General features: G+C 56.3%; 3 protein-coding genes across 3 annotated transcripts in view; 2 read left to right on the top strand and 1 right to left on the bottom strand.

The window, feature by feature from the left end:
* DLEC1 (DLEC1 cilia and flagella associated protein) overlaps nt 1-3,647 on the top strand; it is a 50,043-nt gene extending 46,396 nt beyond the window's left edge. The window contains exons 30-37 of the mRNA XM_054595864.1: nt 6-149; nt 237-331; nt 558-642; nt 829-1,047; nt 1,663-1,824; nt 2,920-3,073; nt 3,305-3,428; nt 3,506-3,647. Of these exons, the coding sequence (XP_054451839.1) occupies nt 6-149; nt 237-331; nt 558-642; nt 829-1,047; nt 1,663-1,824; nt 2,920-3,073; nt 3,305-3,428; nt 3,506-3,629 (1,107 nt within the window). The 3' untranslated portion in view covers nt 3,630-3,647. The remainder of the gene's footprint in view (nt 1-5; nt 150-236; nt 332-557; nt 643-828; nt 1,048-1,662; nt 1,825-2,919; nt 3,074-3,304; nt 3,429-3,505) is intronic.
* A 302-nt stretch (nt 3,648-3,949) lies between these two features.
* Nucleotides 3,950-13,497, bottom strand: ACAA1 (acetyl-CoA acyltransferase 1). The gene is made up of 12 exons (XM_054595027.1): nt 13,202-13,497; nt 12,897-12,990; nt 11,875-11,932; nt 9,976-10,055; nt 9,636-9,678; nt 7,779-7,877; nt 6,842-6,922; nt 5,524-5,714; nt 5,216-5,395; nt 4,887-4,942; nt 4,634-4,779; nt 3,950-4,301 (listed from the first exon to the last, which is right to left on the bottom strand). The coding sequence occupies exons 1-12, from the start codon at nt 13,376-13,378 to the stop codon at nt 4,226-4,228; spliced, it is 1,281 nt and encodes a 426-aa protein (XP_054451002.1). The 5' UTR covers nt 13,379-13,497; the 3' UTR covers nt 3,950-4,225.
* Nucleotides 13,498-14,835: 1,338 nt separating this feature from the next.
* MYD88 (MYD88 innate immune signal transduction adaptor) lies at nt 14,836-18,953 on the top strand. Its single transcript, XM_054595175.1, has 5 exons — nt 14,836-15,189; nt 16,022-16,156; nt 16,532-16,712; nt 16,898-16,989; nt 17,250-18,953. Exons 1-5 carry the CDS (start codon nt 14,862-14,864, stop codon nt 17,402-17,404), a joined length of 891 nt encoding a protein of 296 aa, XP_054451150.1. The 5' UTR covers nt 14,836-14,861; the 3' UTR covers nt 17,405-18,953.
* Nucleotides 18,954-21,781: the final 2,828 nt, after the last annotated feature.

Here is a 21,781-nt window from a genome sequence, read left to right as displayed (position 1 = left end):
CTAAGGCCGTGTGCCTGTGCCAGGTGGTCCCTGCAGGGGGCAGCAGCACCATCTCCGTCTCCTTCACACCCATGGTCCTTGCCCCCCACGTCCTGCACAAGGTGGAGTGTGTTGGCTATGCCCTTGGCTTCATGAGCTTGGACAACGAGGTGAGCCCTCCCGGCCCGGGGTGGGGCCACAGCCACTGCCTCCCTCCTGGGTAGCACGCACCTGCTCAGCGGGCTTGGGCTCGGTAGGTGGAAAGGGAGCTTCCAGGGAGGAGGTGGCGTCTGCAGGACTTCGCCGTGGGACCCCTGAGGCTGGACCTGCATGGCTACGTGAGGCCCGCACAGTGAGTCAGCTGGGCCGCCTGGCCTCCCTTCGTCCCCTGTGGGGAGCACCCTTCCCTGGCACTGGTGGGGACCAGACAAGGTTCTGGGAGCAAGACAATAGGAATGGGAGGGAGAAGCAGCCAGCAGGTGAGCCCAGGGGAAGCTGGCCAGGCCCAGATCAGCAGCACTGGGGACAGCCAGGGACCCAGAGGCCCAGCCTGTCCCTGCGATGCCTGTTGCTGGCAGGCTCAGCGTCGAGCTGGACTATGGCGGCGGCACGGAATTCCGGCTCCAGGCAAGCGACCTCATCCCGGAGCAGCCCTGTTCTGGGGTGAGTGTGCTGCCCGCCAGACCCTCACAATTTACCTAGACCTCAAATAGCCCTGTGGGCCCTGCTGAGGCATGGGCCTTCTCGTCTGAGTCCCCTCCCCAGCACCCCATCCCCATCTCAGAGCTATGGGCTCGAGGAGAGGGGAGAGAGGCATGCCTCCCCTCCCCTACCTCTGTGGCCACCCAGGTACTGAGTGAGCTGGTGACCACCCACCACCTGAAGCTGACCAACACGACGGAAATCCCACACTACTTCCGGCTCCGCGTTTCCAGGCCCTTCTCTGTTTCTCAAGATGGAGTTGGCCGCAGTCACAGAGCCCCTGGCCCTGGCTGGGAGCAGGAGCGTGAGGAGGGGGCGGCGGCGGCAGGCAGGCAGCTGGTGCTCCACCCACACGAGAGCATGCTGGTCAGTGGAGGGTTCTGGGGTTCCCCCTCACCCTGGAAGGAAACACTCCCCTGGGTCAGGCACCTTCCTGTCTCGCACATGCACGCGAATGTACAGACACACTGAAGTCTTACACAATTGTCCCTGGCGCGCATACACACAGACATTTGTAATCCAGACTGCATGTGACTGACCCCCCACTCCAGAGTGACACGACCTCTGAGGGAGGCAAAGCTGGCTCAGACGTCCTGCTGCTTAGAACCCACCAGAGGCTCCTCTCTGTCCTCAAGGCAAAAACACAGGCCTTACAGAGACCGCCAGTCTGGTCAGCTAGGGGGTAAAGGACAGGCACGGCACTGTCCCTGGTGCTGGTGGGGGCTGGGCACAGAGCGGGGCAGCCAGTGCTGTGGAATGAGTGCGCCTGGCAGGGGCTCTGGGGGGCGCTGGGGGAGGCGCGCTTGCTGGGCTCCTTGCTGGGCCTGCGTCAGTCTGGGCCCTGCAGGCCTGGCCGAGTCACAACGGAGCCAGGACCTCGTCGGGCCTGCAGGGGCCGCGGGAGGGCAGGACGGAGCTCCAGGCGAGGAAGTAGCCACCGCCTGCAGCAGCCGAAGGGACGGCTTGTTCTCGCCTGCTCAGGTGGACGTGTCCTTCTCGCTGTCCCTGGAGCTGCTGTCCTACCAGAGGCTCCCAGCTGACCAGATGCTGCCCGGAGTGGACATTCAGCAGAGCGCGAGTGGGCAGAAAGAGATGGTGTTCACCCAGAGCCTTCTCCTGGAGCACGCCAACCACACCATGCAGGCGAGCCGCGGGCCCGCCCCATGTGCCGGGGAGGGTGGGACTGGGCTGGACTCTTGTTTTGGTGGGGTCAGAGGAGGACGAACCCCACCAGGGCCTTCAGAAATAAGAGGTGCCCAAGCCCTTGCCCTGAGGGCCCCGTCTGCCTTGGAAGAGACCTTGCTCATGGAGAGACGAGGGTCATTGGTTTTAACTGACTTAGGAGCTCAGGGCCATGTTTTGAAGTGCTATACAGTGAGAAAGCAGGGAAGGCTTCCTGGAGGAGGTGGCATGTGAATCCTCCTATTTAATTACTGTTTAACGAAAAGGGAAACCACATCAAAGTCAGGCCAGGGGAGTGGGCTGATGGGTGGGGACAGTGAACATCTGAGGGATGACTCTTGGGCCCCAGTGGGGCTTCACGCACCAGGGTGGGCACCACAGGTCTGGTTCTGTGGACTGTGACAGAAGATTGCGGAGCTGTAAGTAGAGCTAAGCTGGCGGGGCCCAGCAGTGAGGTGCAGGCACAGAACTTGAAGGAACGGTCTGGGGAGTGGATTCCAGAGGGGCCAGAAAGGAGGATCTGAGCGCTCAAACCAGGTGGGCCCTCCAGCTCGGTACCTGGGCAGCTGCTGGAGCCCAGGGGCAGGGCAGGCCGAGGTAAGGAGGGGTGTTTGGCTGCACCTGAGGGCGATGTGGTGGGTGGGGCTGCCAGGAGTCAGGGCAGTCAGGGCACAGGTGGAGTCTGACGTCAAAAGAAAAGGGGAGATGGCTTAGGGCCCAAGGGGGAACACAGGGCTGGGGCTCGGGGGCCCCCATGGGAGGGGGAGGCAGGCAGGAGGGCTCCTGACCAGGAAGCAGAAACCACAGAGCTTGATCAGGGAACAGGTGGCAGGGGGAGCAGATGCCACCTTCCTGGCCTCTACCTGCGCAGAGGCCCACCGGCAGCTCCTGGCTTTAGGGCACAGCGCTGACCCCCTTCCACCTCCACCATGCTGCCTGTGTGCCCCTCAGAAGCATCAGTACTTGGGGTCAGTAGGGCTCATGTGTCCCTGAGACATCAGGTGAGAGCCCAGCAGGTCCCTGGTCCCCACCAAGTTAAAGGCTCTGTCCCCTTAGGTGGTGCCCCTGCGGGCCACTGTGGCCGTGCCCGAGCTGCAGCTCTCCACCAGCTGGGTGGACTTCGGGACCTGCTTCGTGAACCGGGGGCGGGTCCGGGAGGTCTACCTGATGAACCTGAGCGGCTCCCGGAGCTACTGGACTGTGCTGATGGGTACGCCACGCTCTCCTGTCTGCCTGCCCACTGCTCCCCTGTGGCTGGGCCAGGACCCCGTGGAAGGGGCCTGTGTCCCCCGTCCCTGCAGGCTGTCACCGCCTGGGAATTCCTGCAGGGATGGCCAGTTCACCCATCCTAAGTGACCCCCCAGACATGAAGGCACGGGGCTTCCTGGGGCTGCGCACGGAGCCGCCTGTCCATGTACGTGCTCCTTCCCTCTCGGTGCAGGACAGAAGGAGACAGACAAGGACTCTGTGGCCTTCGGGGTGTCCCCAAGCAGTGGACTCCTGGAGGCACGACCAGCCAACGCGCCCCCAACCTCCATCGCCCTGCAGGTTCTCTTCACGGCCAGGTATGGCCCCTCCCAGCCCTGCGGGCGCCGCCCACGGGGGGGACTGCCTCCTCAGCTCAGCCCCCTGCGGCCCACAGGAGCAATGAGCTGTACGAGTCCACGCTGGTGGTGGAAGGTGTGCTCGGCGAGAAGGCCTGCGCCCTGCGGCTCCGGGGCCAAGGCTCTTACGATGAGAGATTTGTGCCGCCCTACCAGCTCTGAGGCTCTGCCCTTGGACCGCCCCCCATCTTCCCTCCTCCACCCCCCACCAACTGTGCAAATAAACATGGCCCAGAGCTAAGGAACAGGTGTGCTACGCGGGGGCACACACTGGAGGACCTCTGAGCAGCGCCTGGGATGCAGGGACCCCCTTCAGAGCACTGGTCTTAGCCTAGGTCGTGCACTTCAGTCCTCAGAGCTCACATGAAGGATAGGTGGCACCGCTGTGGAGACTGGTGGTTCAGAATCAGTTCTCACACTGAGCAGAGACAAGCCCAGCGTGGTAAGAACCGGCCCTTGCAATAAACCCCAGCCGCCGGGATAAGATAACATACGTTTACTGTGTCCGTGGGACGCTTCAATCACAAGGCCCCCTCCCCAGGAATTACATGGTGGCCCTGGTGGCCTAGGGGACCTGGGGGACTTAGTGCAGGAGTGGGTGAGGTGCTGTGTCATCAGCGTTCACATTTTCCACATTTGCTGAAGTGCCTTGATTTGTCTGTCACCACAACCGCCAGTGCGGACCTTTCCCGCGGGGCACCCCTTCAGTAGTGTTGCTTTCCTGCCCCCGAAGCAGGACTGTCCGCGCGGCGCCTCACTCAGTTTCCAGGGTATTCGAAGACAGCAGCGGCTCCCATTCCGGTGCCTATGCACATGGACACCACCCCATATGCCCTGAGGAAGCAACGCGGTATTGGCCGGGGGAGGGCACAAAGGGCAGAAGCACCGCCCCCACCCCTGCAGACCTGTCCACCCAGGCACAGCTGGGTGGACCAAGGCCTCCGTGGGCAGAGTCTGCAGATCTATGGGTATGTAATCCCCTGACTGCCCACCTGGGCACACACATGGTGGCAGGTGCCTGCTGTAGGCCAGCACCTCATGGTAAGCGGGGGTCACACCCTGCATCCTTAATGCAGAGCGCGTGCAAGTATACCCCCCCCGCTGCCCTTGGGGGCCCCAGCCTGGGCAACCCCCCCGCCGACACCCCCATGGGGAGTCGGCCTCACCTCTTCCCACGGCGCTTCAGCTCGTTGAGCAGCGTGATGACCTGTCGAGCCCCAGTGCAGCCCAGTGGGTGGCCCAAGGCCACAGCGCCCCCCAGAGGGTTCACCTTCTCAGGGGGCAGCCTTAGCTTCTCCACACAGTAGACGGCCTGAAAGGAGGCAGAGCATGAGCTGTAGCTCCCTTCCCTGTCCCCTGCACCCCCGGCTCCAACCGGACTGCGCAGGGCCCAGGCGGCGCTGGGACACACATGCTCACCTGGCTTGCAAAGGCCTCATTGATCTCGAAGATGTCCACGTCATGCACTGTCAGCCCTGCGGGCAAAGGGTGAAGACTGAAGATGAGCCAGCGGCCCCTCACCCTTGGCAGGACTCTCAGTCTCTGGAGGCCCCACCCCATCCCTGGCCTGTGGGCTGCCCGGTGTGTCTGCCTCTCTTCCAGATGAATGTGGGGGTCCCAGCTGTGGGGTCAGGAAGGGCTTGGGGCAGGGGTACTGCTGTGCAGCACCCACAGGGCCACCCTGCTCTGGCAACAGCATGAGAGGCAGAAGTGGGATCCACATGTAGGGTGTGAAGGCGCCGCCTCACCTGCTTTCTGCAAAGCTACAGGGATAGCATAGGCAGGTCCGATGCCCATGACGTCAGGGGGAACCCCAACCACCGCGTAGGACCTCAGGATCCCCAGGATGGGAAGGCCCAACTCTTCTGCCTTGGACCTCCGGGCCAGCAGGATGGCGGCTGCCCCATCGCTCACCTGGCTAGAGTTTCCTAGAAGCAAACCACAGGGGTAAAGAGGCCTCAGAGCAGGGTTGAGGAGGCCCGGCCCTCCCACGTGCACCTTGCCCGGTGGCTCCAGCTCCCAGGGAACACCCAGCATGGACGCGGCCCCCTCTCACCAGCTGTGGTAGAGCCACCTTCCTTGAAGGCAGGCTTCAGTTTGGCCAGGCCCTCCATGGTGGTACTGGGGCGGATACCCTCATCCTGGGCCACGGTGATCCTCCTCTCGGTGCCCTTGTCATCGTAGACTGTGGTGGTCACAGGCACAATCTCGGCTTGGAAACAGCCCTTGCTCTGGGCCCTGGCTGCCCTGCCAGCACCATGGACAGCCAGGCTCAGCCTTCCTTCCTTGTGTCTTGCTTCTGCCTCCACTTCCTCCCCACAGGGGCGGACATGCAAGCTCAGGCTGCTAAATGCTGGGACACGCTTTGAGGGACCGGTGTGGGTTCCCCACTACCCCGACCTGGCCCTGGGAGTGGGAGGCCCAAGGCCTTCTGGGGCCTTCTTCACCATCAGCCTCAGATCTTCAGACCCCCACCAACCCGAACCTCGAAGGCGGGGAGGAGGAGAAGGAAGAGGTGTGGAGGTGGCAGCTCCCAGTTGAGCCTGACACCCATGAGGGACCAAGCCTGCTTGGCTCTCTATGCCAAAGCAAGGACAGAGCCCCCAGAGACATCTGTGCTGGGTTTTGCCAACCTTTCTGTTTGATCACAGCAGCTCACTTTCATCTGTTCCCCAGTTTCTGTTTATTTAAAATAACTATACTAATCTACCTGATAAGCCTTAGTATTGACACAGTGTAAAAATACAGGGCATTTTAGGGTGATCCTTTTACCATCAAATACAAAGTATCAAGCGCCCAGGGCATTCCCATGGGAAGAATCCACAGCTTTCACCAAATTCTCAAGTGATCCCTTGACCCCAAGTGGCTAAGAACCACCGCCTCAGAGAAGCCCACCTGGCTAGACTCCCTTCCACTGCTGTCCTCTCCCTGGGCAGCTGGGGCTTGCCAACCTCAGCCTTCCCCTGCCCAGAGGCCCGAGCCCCCAGGGTTCCTCTGATGTCATCCCCAGCCCCTGCCTCTGGATGCCTCCCCAGACCCAGGAAGCTAGGATGCCTGGGTCCCCAGCAATGCTGGCCCACACTCCAGGCTATCCAGAGGGGCCTGGGGCTACCATGCCTAATCACCAAACCACAGCAGTTAGAGAATAGTTCTGGACCTCATTACACACAAACCCCCGCCCCGGCCAGGGACCAGATCGGGTAACTGAGGCCCAGTAGGGAGTAGGCACTCAGGGCAAACAGACAACAGGAGGCCATGGAAGTGCTAATGCACAGCAGCCTTTGCCCCCGCTCACCTGTTCCTCCTGCGAGGCACCAGGCTTGGAAACCCCTCACTCTCTGGCCTTTTAACACTCCACCCCAAGCAACACTCACTTTTGCTGGGAAGCCAGCGCGAAGGCATCCTGTTTCTCGCGTGAAATGCCGAACCGCTCAGCTACATTCTCCGAGGTGATCCTAGAAGACAAACGGCAAGCACAGTGGGTGAGCTCCGGCGGCCTGGGGACCGGCCAGGCTGGGGAGCTGGGCTTGGAAGGCCAGTCCGTGCCTGAGACAGCAATGGTGACTCGGAGAGCGTGGGGATACAGACAGGGTCACCCAGGTCCTAAGAAGCTCATACATCAGAGACCAGAAAGGGGCAGATGAGGGTGTGGGAGGGGCACTAACTGGCTGGCTTCTCCTATGCCTCAGGGAGACTGCTCTAAAGTGTGAGATGAGAACCCCCAAGTCCCCTGGGGAAGATCATATCCTGGGAACCCAGAGCCACAGGGAGGCCTTCTAGCCTGGGCTCCTGGCTTTATGGGCTTCTCTTGGAGATGTGGTCACTGGGCATGGAGGCAGCAGGGGCACTGCCCTTCTCTGAGCCTCAAGCAGAGCCAGGACTCCCTGCCCACGGACCCTGGTGGTGACCCAGAAGCTCAGGGATGCTGGCAGCAGAGCTATTGTGCTACGCAGACACGACGTACTTTGCATCTGTTGAGGCCCAAGTTCCCTCACCAAAAAGCTTTCTAATTCCTCAACTTCCAAGTTCTCCAAGGCTTTGGGATGCAGCTGCCATCATCCCTCAGGTGACTGAATCCCTCAGGGAGGGAGTAACAGGTTAGGCCATGTTTGGCAACCCAGCGGTACAGAGAGGACCTGGGCTCCCCAGGGGCAAGTCAGGGACAGCACCCCCAGAGTCCCTGCAGAGCAGACCAAGCTTGAAAGGAGGGCAGGGTAGCATTACCGGCCGCGAGAGGATCAGAGCCCCCGTGCCCCGCGCCCCGCAGGGAGCAGAGGGGGCGCAGGCACACAGCTACCAGTAAACACTCACCCCATAGGAATGAGGCAGTCTCTGGCCGCCTTCTTCTCCACCAAGCGGGAAGTAATATTTCCAGGGTTCCCTCTGTCAGCCAGGGACATGGACTCTACCCTGAGGAGGAGGAGGAGGAGGAGGTGACACTGGCAGGACTCGCTGTGCATCTGACAAGTGCTGGGAAGCAACCCGGGAGCCCCAGGTAGGGCACCGGCGGGAGAGGCAGAGCTGGGGGCGCAGGGCAGAGCGCCGCCCAGCCCATACGCACGGCCAATCACGTGTCCCTGAGCTGAGGCCGGGGCTTCTGCAGCTCAACCCAGTGTCGGCCGCAGGCCGGAAACACGTCCAACAAGCCCGGGCCCTGGCCTCAGGGCCTTACACATTCAGAAGAGAGAAGAGACAAAAAATGTACCAGCTGCAAATCAGAGAGAGGTGGGACCTGCCTGGACCAGGAGGTACTAGGAGCTGAGAGGAAGGCAAGGTTTCAGTTTAGTGTGACCAAAAGAGCTTGGAGGAGGTAGGGGAACACAAGGCCTCGAGGGCTGACAACAGGTAACCCTCACCCAATGCTTTCCATGTGCCCGGCGCTATTTTCAAATCTTTCCAGGCCTCATAGAATACTTTGAACAGTGTTGGTCACCTATATGCCATAGAGTGTTAGCTGTTCTTACGTTTTATCTTATCAACTTCAACAGGACTGAGGCAGCTGCCCCCATTTAACAGATAAGGACACTGAGGCCCAGAGAAGCTAAGTACCTTGTCCATGGTCATTCAGCCAGGACCCAAATTTAGGGAGTCTAGCCCCGGGGCCCACTCCCAACTAGGATGTTCTGGGCCACTCTTCATGAGAGAACAGTCAGCCTGTGATGTGGGGGACAGTCCTGGTTCGGCCCCTTAATAGCCTAGTAACGTGATTTTTAACCTGTTTGGGGACCTCAGATAACTTCTAAGACACTCACGAAGGCTCCAGCCTTCTCCTCCAATTACCGATACCCCTCCCACCCCCAGTATGACAGACAGGAGAGGCTGATCAGAGGGCAAACTGGGCAGTGGCCCTTACCCGGCTAAAGGCCCTGCAGTGTGGTCTTTGGTTTTATTTACAGCTGCAGACACAGGAGGTACAACTCAGTGTCAGGAGTCACGGCCCTGAGATGGCCTGGCGTTGCGTCAGTGAAGAAACTCTATTAAGAGGAACTGAAAGAGGCCACTTGCCTCCCCAGGCCTGCTGAGGCCCTCGCTTGGCCTGTCCTCCCAGTGCCAGATGCCACCAAGCCTGGGCCCCGGGCCTTCCCCCTCCCAGGAGACACTGCCCAATGCATCTCCTGCAGCTTCATATGCTGCAGCCAAAGATGGAGCCACAGCTGACGGGGACCAAACCACCACAGATCTGATTATGCCCCTCAGAACCCGGCAGGCAGCCCGAAGTTTCCACCTGGGTACCAGGGAGGGGGACAAGGAGACAGCCGAGGAAAGTGAATTAACTAGTGACACAGTAGGCAGCTGTCCCTCGCGTTAGAGAACCAAAACTGCGCCTTCTCTCTCAGCCGCATCACGAATCAGCAAGGGCCACGGGAGAAAACCAGGCAGGTCTATTTTCTCATGATGCTTGCCCACATTTTCCAGCCTGACAGATTTCCAAGAAGGCAAGCTTTGAAAAGCCCACTTCCTTTCCCCATTAGTGCTGAGAGCTGTGAACAATCCCTGAGCAGCCAGAGCTGGGTGCTACTTCGAAGCTGAATTTGGAGGAACCCTCTCCCAGGCAGCTGCCTAGAGGGGAAAATCCTGCAATCATGGGCCTCGGAGAACTCAGAAGATGAATATTAGTTTTATTGTTACAAGCTGGTTAAGAAGCTCTGGCAGAAAAAAAATTCTTACCCACAAGCCATGCCAATGTCATAAGACCCATTTCTGATGCCACCTGCAACAAAAGCATTTCATAAACATCCTTCAACAGAGTCCATCTGTGCTAGGAACAGGGGAGCCTCCTCCCTACCTGGTCTCTAACGGGGCCCCAGCTTCAGAGATAGAAGACCCAGGAGTGTCCGGAAAACGCTAGGGGTGGCGGCAAGGGGCTCTCCTTATCTTTCTAGGACAAGAGTCCTCCTCAGAAATCCTTGTTGCTTGCCCAGTGGATAGTGACTTTGCTGACCCTAATTCACAGAGCCAGGACCAAGGCCAGGCCGTAGCAATGAGCACCCACCCAGCCCCAACTTACCAGCTATGCTGGCCACTGCCTGGAGCCCTGAAGAACACTGTCTATTGACAGTGCACAAAGGCACAGTCTCTGGGATGTCACTGAAACAGAAGGTGAGACCACAGAGTCAGCCCCCTCTGACCTGCCAGGCGCACACAGAAAGCTGGCCTGCCCTCTGGGACAGCATGACCTCCCCAGCAGCGGGTGCAAAGACCAGGGGAGCACACCCGGCAGCCCTCTCCCGACTCCAGGCAGATCCACGCTGGGCAGACCGATAGGCACTCGCTCCCCAGGGCCCCGCAGCCACATGCCCTCCCATCCTGTGATTCTCCGCAACTAAGGCCAAGCACAGCCAAAGGAAAGGGAAGGCTAACTAGGCCACAGGGATCCTTCTTTCTCTCCCTATAAAGATTCAAAAATGAAAACTAAACAGGATAGGGCAAAGGACAGAGAAGAGGACCTATTTCTGGGACAGAGAACCAGAGCAAAAGAAATGTCTCGAGTTTGAGGGCAGCCTTTCTAGGAACCACGTGGCTCACCCTTTCTGTTCCCCTTCTCTCTGGAAAGTCTGCTCCCAGCTGGTCAAAGATCCTGATGGGTACCAGGTGTTCTAACATACACCTTGTTCTGGTAGGTCCTCCCAGGCTCCCACCCTCCTCCCTTCCCCGGAACCTGGCAGGACTGCCCCTCCTGATGTAACCTGCCCTGGCCAAGGGTACAAAGCCCTAGGGAAATCCCCATGCCCATGGACTAGCTGTAGGGGGTCAGGGCACTCTGGTGACTCCAGTGTGCAGCAGGCTCTGCTGAGACCCTCTCAGGGAAATAGCCCCCTAGATCCCCTAACTCCCGAGTTGCCACCCCTTCACCCACTGCACCAGATGTTCACTAAACTCCTACTCAGTACTAGGTACCACCTGAGGGATGCTGACATGCCTGTAATACAGTGTCCTACAGGAGGCCTGACCAACACACTGAAAATGAATCAACTAGCAGAGGCTGAAATAGCAGCAAGATGGCAAAGCACATCACAAGAAAGCACATGGCTACCAGAGAGGAGGGGGTCCCCGTTTTAAGCCTGGGAGCTCGGGAAAGTTGGGACAAATGGTGAAATGGTATTTGCGCAGGGTTTAGCTAGGGCAGCAAGAGGAGGTGGGGACAGCACTCCAAGGGGACAGAATGACTAGCATAGGGAATAGGGGGCAGACAGGCGGGCTGAAAGAGGAAGAGTCAAGGCCACTAAGCAGCTGGGAGACAGGGCTGGAGAGGAAGTGCGGAGCCAGATCCTGGGAGTCCCTGAACTCCAGGCTAAGCAGTCTGAACCTCTCCTAGTCCCTAGAGGTTTTGTCAGTCTTCCTATTCCTTCACTGGCCTATGTTCTCATTGTTTCTTCTTGATGCAGTTGTGAGTACGAAGCTAGGAGGTTCTTCAATCTACACGTGAAAATAACTTAAGCATTCCCCCTCTGTCTCAGGACAGCAAGAGGTGAAGGGCAAGTTTACCAGGGCCTGATGAGATATACCTGAAGGTATCCGCTTGCTCAACTGGCAAACACGATGAACATTACTCTTCAGTGTACCTGCTTAGTGATTTGCAAGTTATTTACCTAGCAAAGAGGCCAGAGTCCAAACAGTACTTACAAAAGGCAAGGGACGATTTGACTTCGGCTAAAAATCGGGTAATAGAGATCCTTTGCTATGGTCCCAAAGGCCCTGTTTGTCTTGGCCCAGTGCCAGGTAACACATCCTCCTGTTCAAGTAGGAGCAAGGTAGGGTCCACCAAAGCAGGGTGCTGAGGACTCTGACTACCCCCAGGTCTTGTGCGCAACCCAATCCTCTCCCATCCCCAAGCTGAGTTCCCTGAGGCCGGAGCCCACACAAGAGTCAAAATGGCCAACCCAGAGCCAGAACTGGAAAAGTTTACCTTAGAAACTGGGCAATTCGGGCCATGACTGCCCCAGCCCCCGGCTGAAGCACATTTCCTGTGGACAACAAACCATTAATCAGCGTCCAGTGGTGTTCTGGGCACTACGGTATATCTGTGAACACCAGAGGGGACATTCCAGATCTTTCTTCGGGAACACAAGCCCCCAGCAGGCCCACTTGAGGCCCTGGAATTCCAACGTGTGGAGCAGTGGGACCAAGCTATATAGCAGCTTTTCCTGGTCACACACTAGACCCAGCCCCTGAGGGTCCCAAGCTCCCTTGCCCATGCACACTCTGCCTTTCCAAGTCAGCACACAATGGGCACATTGCCTGCCGTTAAAGTCATCCTGGAAAAGGAGAATGCAATGCAAAGCTTTAAGTCTAACTGGTTTTGTCAGGGTCATGGTTTTCTGACACCTCCTCAGCTGTCCTCTGCCAATCCCTGTTGTCACTCCATGGGTGGAACAGTGATTTGTGACCTAGGGGTGGTGACACCTACATTATATAAGACTCTTGCCACACTATGTTGTTATGTTTAGAGACTAGAAAAGCAGAGGTGAGGGGAAATGGCTGACTCCAGGTCCAGAGGCCCTGGATTCAGACCAAAGCTCTGCTGCAAACTCCCCAGGCCTCCACGTGTAAGTGACGGACAGGATTAGATGATTTTTTATGTTCCTTCTGTTCTGTCCTGGCAAAGACTGGATGTCAGTATCGGTAGAGAACCCTATAGTTTCCTGCCTCCTAGGGTGTCCTCAAACCCCTGTGCCAAGTGTTTTGGCATTAGAATGTCACTTGAGAGCCTTGCTTTGTTATCATACTCAATATGCAGAATGGACTTGGAGGGGCCAGACCGTGCCTGGAGGCAGGGCGAAAGCTAGCCCTAAAAAGGCAAATTCACCGTTGCCCAGTCCTTTGACACTCCCCTTGGTGAAACACCTGGAGGGTGGTGATGTATTTGAGGATTTCAGCGGGATGGGAGAGCGAAGAGGATCGATACCAGGGCCTGGGTGGCGTCCTCACCCACGCATATATCTCCTAGTTGGGTCGGGCTCAGCTTCAGGTCCTGGAGGACCGCGGTCAACACGGCCGAGAGAAGCTCGTCGGGAGTAGTGTCCTGCAGTGGGAAGCGTATCCGCTGTGACTCCCCGCCAGCAGAACACGAAGTCCCAGGACCCCCGCGCCCGTTTCCCAACCCACAGAAGCAGAGCGGTCACAGCTCGAGCGCGGGGCCAGCTCGGGCGCCAAAGGGAACCGAGCAGAGGCGCCAGACCCCAGCCCGCTCCCGGCCGCCATCTCACTCCAGATGCCCCGACCCAAGGCCTCACCTTGAAGCCGCCACGAGCACTACGGGCAATGGCCGTGCGCCGCCCGTGCACTATGACCACGTCCTCGGCTGACGCCTGCGGAGCGCGGCCCCAACACGGTGCGGCCTGCAGGTCCCGCTTCGAAAGCAAAGCAGGCTGGCCGCTCAGGTGGCCTAGCACCATCTGCAGCCTCTGCATCGCGCAGCTTGGCCCGTAGACCGTCTCCTACGACCCGCCCGGAAGACCACCGGTACCAACAGACTTGAATCACCGCAGTCGCGGAACCGCACTTTTCCCCCAAAGGAAAACACCACCCACAGCCGTGCTGACAAGCTCTTCCCTTCCAAGGTCCCGCCCACCCCCTTCCTCAGCCAACCAGAAGATTCTGCCTCAAGTCCCGCCCCCTGTCCCGTACTAAACCACCTATAGCAGGGGTTACAGTCACCGTCGAAAGGGTCCCTCCACTCAAAGTCCTGACCGTGGTAGCCTACGGCTGCAAAGCAGATGATGGGCGTTTCTGAAGTCCCGCCCAGGCACGCAGACAGCCAAACAGAAGGCGGGACCGCCCGGAGCTCGGCCCACGCCTTCTTGCTTGGGAAGGAAGCCCGGACTCTAATCCTTCCTCCCCATTTCTGTTTTTTCTGCTGTCCCTTGAATCCCGACATCTAAACTGGGGGACCTAAATAATTGCCACAGAGTCCTACCCCACGCAGGAGAGTGGAGTGCCGAGATGTGACAAGCTCCCTATCTGGAGAGAGCACCAGTTATCAGTTATTTGGAATGATGTGATTAGTGCCCACGTGCACTACTACGCTGGCATCTCCACCAAGGCAGGGAGAGACCCCGTATCCCTTGGTGCCTGCAGTATTCTTGACACTTAGTAGGTGATCCATAAATACATATAGAATCAATGAATGAACCAGAGGTCCCCAGGCCAGGGCTGAGTCTTCCCCAACCCTAAAGAGCAAGGCCAGGTGCCCCCTAGACTCCCAATGGCAACGTATTTCCCTAGGGAGTAGATTCCCAGAGAGTAGTACTGTGCTTCCCCCAGACACCAAAGGCCAGGGCGCCCTGTTACCCTCAATCCCCGAGGGTAGGGTTGTGCCCCCCACCTTTGAAGGACAGGGCCGTGGCATGTCTCAGACTCCAGAAGTCAGTATGCGCTCTCCCACAGCACAGCCAGGGACTCTCCATACTCCTAGGGGCAGGTTTGTGTATTCCCAAGGGATGGGAGGATGGGGTGGAGGGTAGGCAGAACCGACTCCTCCTCACTTGTCTCCTCCATTCCACCCTCAAGGGCAGGACCACAGGAACCTCTCAGATCCCCCATTGGAAAGATACGATTCCATCAGATCGCAAAGAGCAAGGCCCCTGCTCCTACAGTCCCCGAAGGATCGGCACTACCCCCGGGCTCGCACCAGACCCCCCAGCACAGGTCGGCGGACCTGCACAGACCTCAAGAGGCAAGTACCCAGTTCCCTCATCCTACACCCACGGTCCCCCCCGATGGCAGGTGTGCGGCGCCCCAACTTCTGCACATCTGGTGCTCCGGGTTGACAGGCAGGGAGGCGCTTCTCGGAAAGTGAAACAGGCGGGGCGGAGCAGCGGGTGTCGGAGAGGAAAAAGGAAGTGCGGGCCGGAGACTCAGCTCCACAGTGCGGAAGCTCCAGAGCGGCCCGCCATGGCTGCAGGAGGCCCCGACGCGGGGTCCGAGCCCCACGCTCCCTCCACGTCTTCCCTGCCTCTGGCTGCGCTCAACGTGCGAGTGCGGCGCCGCCTCTCGCTGTTCCTGAACGTGCGGACGCAGGTGGCTGCCGACTGGACCGCGCTGGCAGAGGAGATGGGCTTCGAGTATTTGGAGATCCGGCGGCTGGAGAGACACGCCGATCCCACGGGCAGCCTGCTGGACGACTGGCAGGGACGTCCCGGCGCCTCGGTGGGCCGTCTGCTCGAGCTGCTTGCCAAGCTGGGCCGCGACGACGTGCTGCTGGAACTGGCGCCCAGCATCGGTGAGGACACCCTCTTGCCGGATCCCCGGGGGGTGAGGGAGCTGGCCTTCACCTGTCTCAGCAAACAGTCTCCCCTGGAGAGGCCCTCGTTTCCGGGGCGGGGGAGTGGGGAGGCATTCTGCAGGGGGGAAACCGCGCGGAACCAGTTCCCTCTTTCAATACCCAGGATGGGAGAGACTAGAGGAATGAGGTGGAGGTCCAGAGAGGCGGAGAGCAAGGGAAACAGCTTAGGCAAAAGCTTTCGCGCACGGTCGGAGTCAGAATCCGGATCCCCCGTGGGGGTGTTTGGGTTGCTTCAGGTACAGCAACGGGGCAGGTGGGGGGCTGAAAGCTGACAGTCTTAGAAACCTCAGGTCCCCTAGGAAATGCACTGCTTCCTGCATAGGCATTAGGACAGTTGCCCAAAGACAGGCACACCTTGCTTGGTTGGAGCCTCTGCCCTCATGCACGTAACCACTGGGCCTCCTGAACCCTGCTTGCATGCTCGGCACCCTGTTCACATTAGCCGTGGCTTCTAGAAGAAGCAAACCCGGGGTTCTATTCTCAGGAGCCCTTGGAAGGGGCGTCACAGCAAAAGGACAGAAATGCACACACCAGACATTGATGGCTTCCCGCAGGGCTGTAACACTGTTGACCTCCCTTTGGGATGGTCAGAGCCAGATGGCAGCTCTACTTTTCAGAGCTGGAAAACCGCAAGTCGTGCCCCAGTGGACTGGTGAAGCCCTAGAGCACAACGTGGCCAGGGAGGTGGAATGCGGGCTGGATCCTGACTGTGGCTAGAGGCATGGGGCACCCCTGGGGAGCCTGCCACACTCTTGTCTCTTCCCCACAGAGGAGGATTGCCAGAAGTATCTTTTGAAGCTACAACAGGAGGAGTCTGAGAAGCCCTTACAGGTGGCCGCTGTAGACAGCAGCATCCCACGGACGGGAGAGGTGGCGGGCATCACCACACTCGATGACCCCACAGGTAAGGGCCTAATACCGCACCCCTGATCCAGATGGGACAGGCGGGCGATAGGGCATTGTGGTGTATAGAGCATGGATATTGAGAGCACATGGACTGTGGCACTTGATGCAAGTCACCCCATCTCTCTGAGCCCGTTTCTTTACCCAAGAAATGGGAATAATAATATGAAACACTCATGAAATCATGTGTCCGTCTCATGGACAACCAAGGGCTTGGCCCAGGGCAGGGGATGGGGGGAGGTACTCATCTTTCCACTCCCAGGAAGGGTACTTTCTCTGAGTAGTGTCATCTCAGAGCTGACGTAGGGCCCAGGACCAGGGCCACCGCCAGCCTTCCGACAGAACTCTGACCACCGCCCTTGTGCTCTGTACCCAGGGCAAATGCCTGAGCGATTTGATGCTTTTATCTGCTACTGCTCCAGCGACATCCAGTTTGTACAGGAGATGATCCAGCAGCTGGAACAGACAAACTATCGGCTGAAGTTGTGTGTGTCCGACCGTGATGTCCTGCCTGGCACCTGCGTCTGGTCTATTGCCAGTGAGCTCATTGAGAAGAGGTAGGTCAGGTGGCCAGGGGGCCGGTGGGTGGGTGCACAAAGCCCTGCTGAGGGGTCCAGATGCTGGGATTTTCCCAGCTGGGCCCTGTCCAGCCTGGGCACAGTGGGCTTCTCCAAAGGCCGTCCCTTGGGACTGCGCTGAACTGGGTGGCCACAGTGCCTGCAGCCTGCCCGCTCTTCCCCAGGTGCCGCCGGATGGTGGTAGTTGTCTCAGACGATTACCTGCAAAGCAAGGAATGTGACTTCCAGACTAAGTTTGCCCTCAGCCTGTCTCCAGGTTAGCTCGGTCCTGCCCTTGCCACAGAAGAGTGGGTGGGTGGGGCTTCAAGATGCCAGCCTTTCCTCACCAAGGGACTCCTGCAGGTCTCTGCACACCTGTGTGCCTTTCATGTGTGCGCATGAGTGCCTTTTGTGTGAGTGAATGTGTGCCAGGGATGCTTAGTTGGGGGACTGCTGTTAACCCCTGGGCTGGGGACTGGTCACACCCCACTGGGGGACGAGGGCCTGATGCCAGCTCTGTACCCCTTGGCTTGCCAGGTGCCCATCAGAAGCGACTGATCCCTGTCAAGTACAAGGCAATGAAGAAAGAGTTCCCCAGCATCCTGCGGTTCATCACTGTCTGCGACTACACCAACCCCTGCACCAAGTCCTGGTTCTGGACTCGCCTCGCCAAAGCCCTGTCCCTGCCCTGAACACTGCCTTGGGATGCTGGATGTATGTGTGTCTGTCTGCCTATACATGTACTTCTGCCCCTGCCTCCTCCTATGGTTCTAGGAGGATCCTGTGCTCCACTTGCCTCTTGATTCCTTGACACGCCAACTCCACAGACACATCTGCAGCCACTGTACATTTCTGGACCTCACATCTCACGTCCTGCATGGAATCAATGGCGGCAAGTGGACGCACCTGCTGGGACTAAGAGAGGGACCAAAGGAGCCATCTCTGACCCATCCACACGTCTCAGACCTCAGTCTCTCCATCTGAGAACTGAGTAGGACGGAGAGGACAGGCCGTAGCTATATTCAGGTCACTGCGGGAAATGGTGAAGCTTTGTTCTGGGTCTCCTGGGGGAGGCAGATCTTGGCTGAGAGAGAGCTGGCTGCCAGGGCCATACACCGGTACTGCACGGCCACAGCACGGCCAGGGAGGCTGCCTCCGCATGGTGCCTACTTGTTGCCCGCCTCACACCCCACTTCCTCCTGCCCCACGGGGTAGATGCTGACCCAGCACAGGGCAAGCTCAACTTGAACCTGATTCCCCCATCGGTTCGCCTCTGTCTGCCTCTTGCAGCACCCCTAGCTTCTTCCCACCTGAGCAGCTGGGCTGCTTCTCACTTCAACCCACGGAGAGCTGTGGTCACACTCTCAGCTCTGCCTGGCGCAGGATGGGGTACATCGAGTTGGTTCTGAGGCTGGGTCACCTTGGCAGAGAAAGCAAGAAACCTGCTTCCCTGGACCACCCATGGAGAGCTTTCCCACCCACCTTTTGTACCTTGATTGCCTTATAGAGTTGCTTGCTGCGATCAGTTTATGAACAGCGGTCCCATAAGAGCCTCCCGACCCAAAGCTTGTGCGCACACAGGCACGCGCACATGTGCACGCATTTCCCTGGGTACAGCTCCCAGGTGTGGCTGGGTGAGACAGCCCATCACTGAGGGGGTCTAACTGTGGACAAACACCGGACGCTTGTATTCCTTTTCTTTTTTTCCCATTTCATTGAAAACAAGTCTCTGGAAAGAACCCAATATGCCAGCACTATGCCTTCAGTAAAGCACAGAGCAAGGAAGGGAGTGGCTGGAATTCACACAGCAAGTCAAAGGCAGCTGTTTCTCCCTCTGCAGGAGATTTGTGTGTTAGTTAACCTCAGGCTCTCCTTTGGGGAGAAAATACCATGGTCTCGGGTCTCTGTCCCAGAGTGGATCCCAGAACCCTAAATCTCATTTAAAAAAAAAAATTGTGTCTTCTCTGTTCCATCTCCAGCAGGGAGATGGAAAATACCTAATACCTAAACACAAGGTACCTTTCCTCAGGGTCTGGGGAGGGGCAGAAGACCCCTCAGTATGATCTTGATGAAACACTTAACTACCAGGCACTTATCCCCGCTTTGATATTGGGGAATATTTTAAAATAATTTCAAGAAGGTATCACCAATTTTGTATACATTGTAAGAATTTCAAAGAGTCAAGAAATGCCTATATCATTTCTCCTGTATCCAGTACTTATAATAAAGAATTTTTTATTTTGGGAATGGCCGGTTACATTTGTGTCTGGAAGGAGTTTGCAAGCAGTAACCTCATATAAAGGCTCTCTTGGGTTAAGAAAAACTGACCTACCATTGGGTAGGTTCCTGTGGGTTTGACAGGCGCTTCTTGAAGGCTGGACCCCTTCTCACAGGCCCCAGGCTGCAGGCAGAACCAGGAATAGCAGCTTCTGCTCCAGACGCTGGAGAGACTGCTTGCCCCTGCCGAGTTAGTCTACCCTGGATTCTGCCATGCTAATGGGCAGGAGCTGCTCTTCTAGGCTGCAAGGAGAGTCGGAGAACCCCCATTCCAGCCACAGATCTCCGGGGAAACTGAGTTACTATCGATAATGGTCATCGTTGGCATGTCTATGGTAATCCTACGGATGTTGGTCTATCTAAATAGAATATCATATTTTCACTTCACTCAAGAAGATTTAGAAACTACAAAGGAAAAAAACACCCCTAATCCTAATCCCAGAGATAACTCTAGTGGTCTTTTAGAGTGGTCAGACCTCAGCAACAGTAATTTTTCTCTCAGTGGTCTATTTCCATATCCTGGCTTCTGAGTCTTGATACTGGAGGCTCCCCAGCCTTACCTCTGTGCCCTCAGGGACTGGTAGAAAAGCCACCAGTGTTCAGAGCAGCCCTGGGGCAGGACTGCCCTTTCCAGTGTCCCCTAGGGGACAGCTGCCCCCAGGATCTGCCTGATGCCACCCATGAATGAGGGGAACAGCCTTTGGGTCTGCTCTTGATCTTGAGTGGGTGGGTGGGTGGGAGCATCCTTGGAGCAACACCAGTGCATCATGGGAAGTGCTTCTGTTCTCACAGGCCAGGCAGGTGACGAATATGCTCGCCATGCCCCCCTCGGATCCTCATACCCCTTCCCCCTTCCTCCAGTGTCCACCTCCACACAGGTGGGTTCGCAGATACCCAGAAAGCTTCCCCTTTGTTTTTGGTTTCATCCTCTAGGAATCACTGATAGAGAAACCCTCATTTATTTTCAGTAGGGAAAATTCACTGCTGAAATCAAAGGCAAAAGCAGGAAAAATTGAAAGGGAGCAGCAAAACTAAATACCAAACTACAAGTCTACATGACAACGGGCCTGGATTCCGCCCCCAGTCCACAATGGGAGAGCCGCAGGCAGAAGCCTTTCTTGCGGACTAGACAATGCGATGTATCAATACAGTGCAGCTTTGCTGGATCCTGGTTCAAACAGACCAGTTATAAAAAGGCATTTGGGGTCATATATCTGATCAAGGGTAATACCCAGAATTTAGAGAGAACTTTATATAACTCAAAACCAAACAGCCCAATTAAAAAATGGGCAAGAGACAGACTTTTCTTCAAAGAAGGTATACAAATGACTACATATGAAAAGTTGCTCAATATACTAAGCATTAAGGAGATGTGTCAGCAAAGGCCCGCTGAAACAGAAGACTCAAGTAAAATCCAGAGCATCTTAACATAGTACTCGGTGTCCAGGATTGAAAATCACTCTTCATAGCAAGAACCAGGAAAATCTCAACGTGCGTGAGAAGAGACAATACAAAAATACTAATGTAGAGATGACACAGACGTTGAAATGATCGGACAAGGATTTTAAAGCTGCCAGTGTAAAAACGTTTCAGGGGCAATTACAAACATACTTGAAACAAATGCTGAAGGACCTCAGCAGAGAAATAGGAGACATGAAGAAATACATTGTAATTTTAGAACTGAAAAAAAATAAATAAATAAAATCCCCCTGAAATAAAAAGCTCACGCTGGATAGAGAGGATAGAGAGGAAAGAATCGGTGGACTTGGATAACATAAATCACCCAACCTAAACAACAGAGAGAGAATGGACTGAAAAAAATTATCAGTCTCAGGAATATGTGAAATTATAAAAAAAAAAAAATCTAACATTTGTGTCACCGGAGTGCTAAAAGGAGGGGAGAAAGAAGGTGAAGCTTAAACAGTATTCAAATAAACAAGGCTGAAAATTTTCCAAACATGGCAAAGACATAAACGCACAGACTCAAGAATCTCATCAGATCCAAAACAGGGTAACTCAAAGAAATCCATGCCAAGATACAACAGAGTCAAACTTCTGAAACCTAAAAATAAAGGAAAAAATTTTGAGAGCAGCCAGAGAGAAATGACATCTTCCCTATAATGGAAAAAACTACTTAAATGATATCAAATATCTCATCAGAGGCCATGGAGGTCAGAAGGAAATGGCACAACATTTTTAAAGTGCTCAAAGAAACAATTGTCAACTCAAACATCCTATATCCAGTGAGAAGCAGGAAGACGAAATTAAGACATTCTCAGAACAACTACGAGAGTTTGTCAGCAGCAGACCTACTCTTAAATAGCTAAAGGAAGTTTTGAAACAGAATATAAATGCTTTAAAAAGAATTTTGCAACATCAACAAGAAGAACAGGAGTGTAAAAATAAGTTAATACGATCTGCTTTGCTTCCTCCCTTGAGTTTTCTTGTATCAGTCGATTTAAGCAAAAGATCAGGGGCATAGATTAGGGAAGTTGATAAGCACTGTGGTCGTTTCTGCTTCTAGCAACTGCGTGAACGAAAAGAAGAAATGGAGTGACTGCTGCCTGGGAGGAGGGACTCTGTGGTCCCCACGATTTCCTCTTTCTTAAAAAGATCAAAGGCCACGAGGTCCAGTTCCGTGTCCCCGGTCCTGCAACCCCGTGTATTGTCTGATGTTCTCAGTTTACATGGAGAAAGCATTTAAGACAGTTATAAACAGGGGAGAGCAAAGAGACTTCAAGGGAAGAAAGGTTTCTATACCTTACTAAAACTGGTAATGTCAAGACAAGTAG

Source organism: Pteronotus mesoamericanus, unplaced genomic scaffold, assembly GCF_021234165.1.
Source record: "Pteronotus mesoamericanus isolate MK-2021 breed Mesoamerican mustached bat unplaced genomic scaffold, CSHL_Meso_final scaffold_54, whole genome shotgun sequence".
In the NCBI taxonomy this organism is placed as follows: domain Eukaryota; kingdom Metazoa; phylum Chordata; class Mammalia; order Chiroptera; family Mormoopidae; genus Pteronotus; species Pteronotus mesoamericanus.
This window is presented reverse-complemented; position numbering and strand designations above follow the sequence as displayed.

Excerpts from the sequence above, each read along its gene's own strand:
- MYD88 (XM_054595175.1), top strand. The coding sequence starts at position 14,862 with ATGGCTGCAGGAGGCCCCGACGCGGGGTCCGAGCCCCACGCTCCCTCC. Across the intron at positions 15,190-16,021 it reads GGAACTGGCGCCCAGCATCG|AGGAGGATTGCCAGAAGTAT; the intron begins GTGAGGACACCC and ends TCTTCCCCACAG. Across the intron at positions 16,713-16,897 it reads AGTGAGCTCATTGAGAAGAG|GTGCCGCCGGATGGTGGTAG; the intron begins GTAGGTCAGGTG and ends GCTCTTCCCCAG.
- ACAA1 (XM_054595027.1), bottom strand. The coding sequence starts at position 13,378 with ATGCAGAGGCTGCAGATGGTGCTAGGCCACCTGAGCGGCCAGCCTGCT. Across the intron at positions 5,715-6,841 it reads GCGCTGGCTTCCCAGCAAAA|GGCAGCCAGGGCCCAGAGCA; the intron begins GTGAGTGTTGCT and ends TGGTGCTGGCAG. Across the intron at positions 4,302-4,633 it reads CTGAAGCGCCGTGGGAAGAG|GGCATATGGGGTGGTGTCCA; the intron begins GTGAGGCCGACT and ends TTGCTTCCTCAG.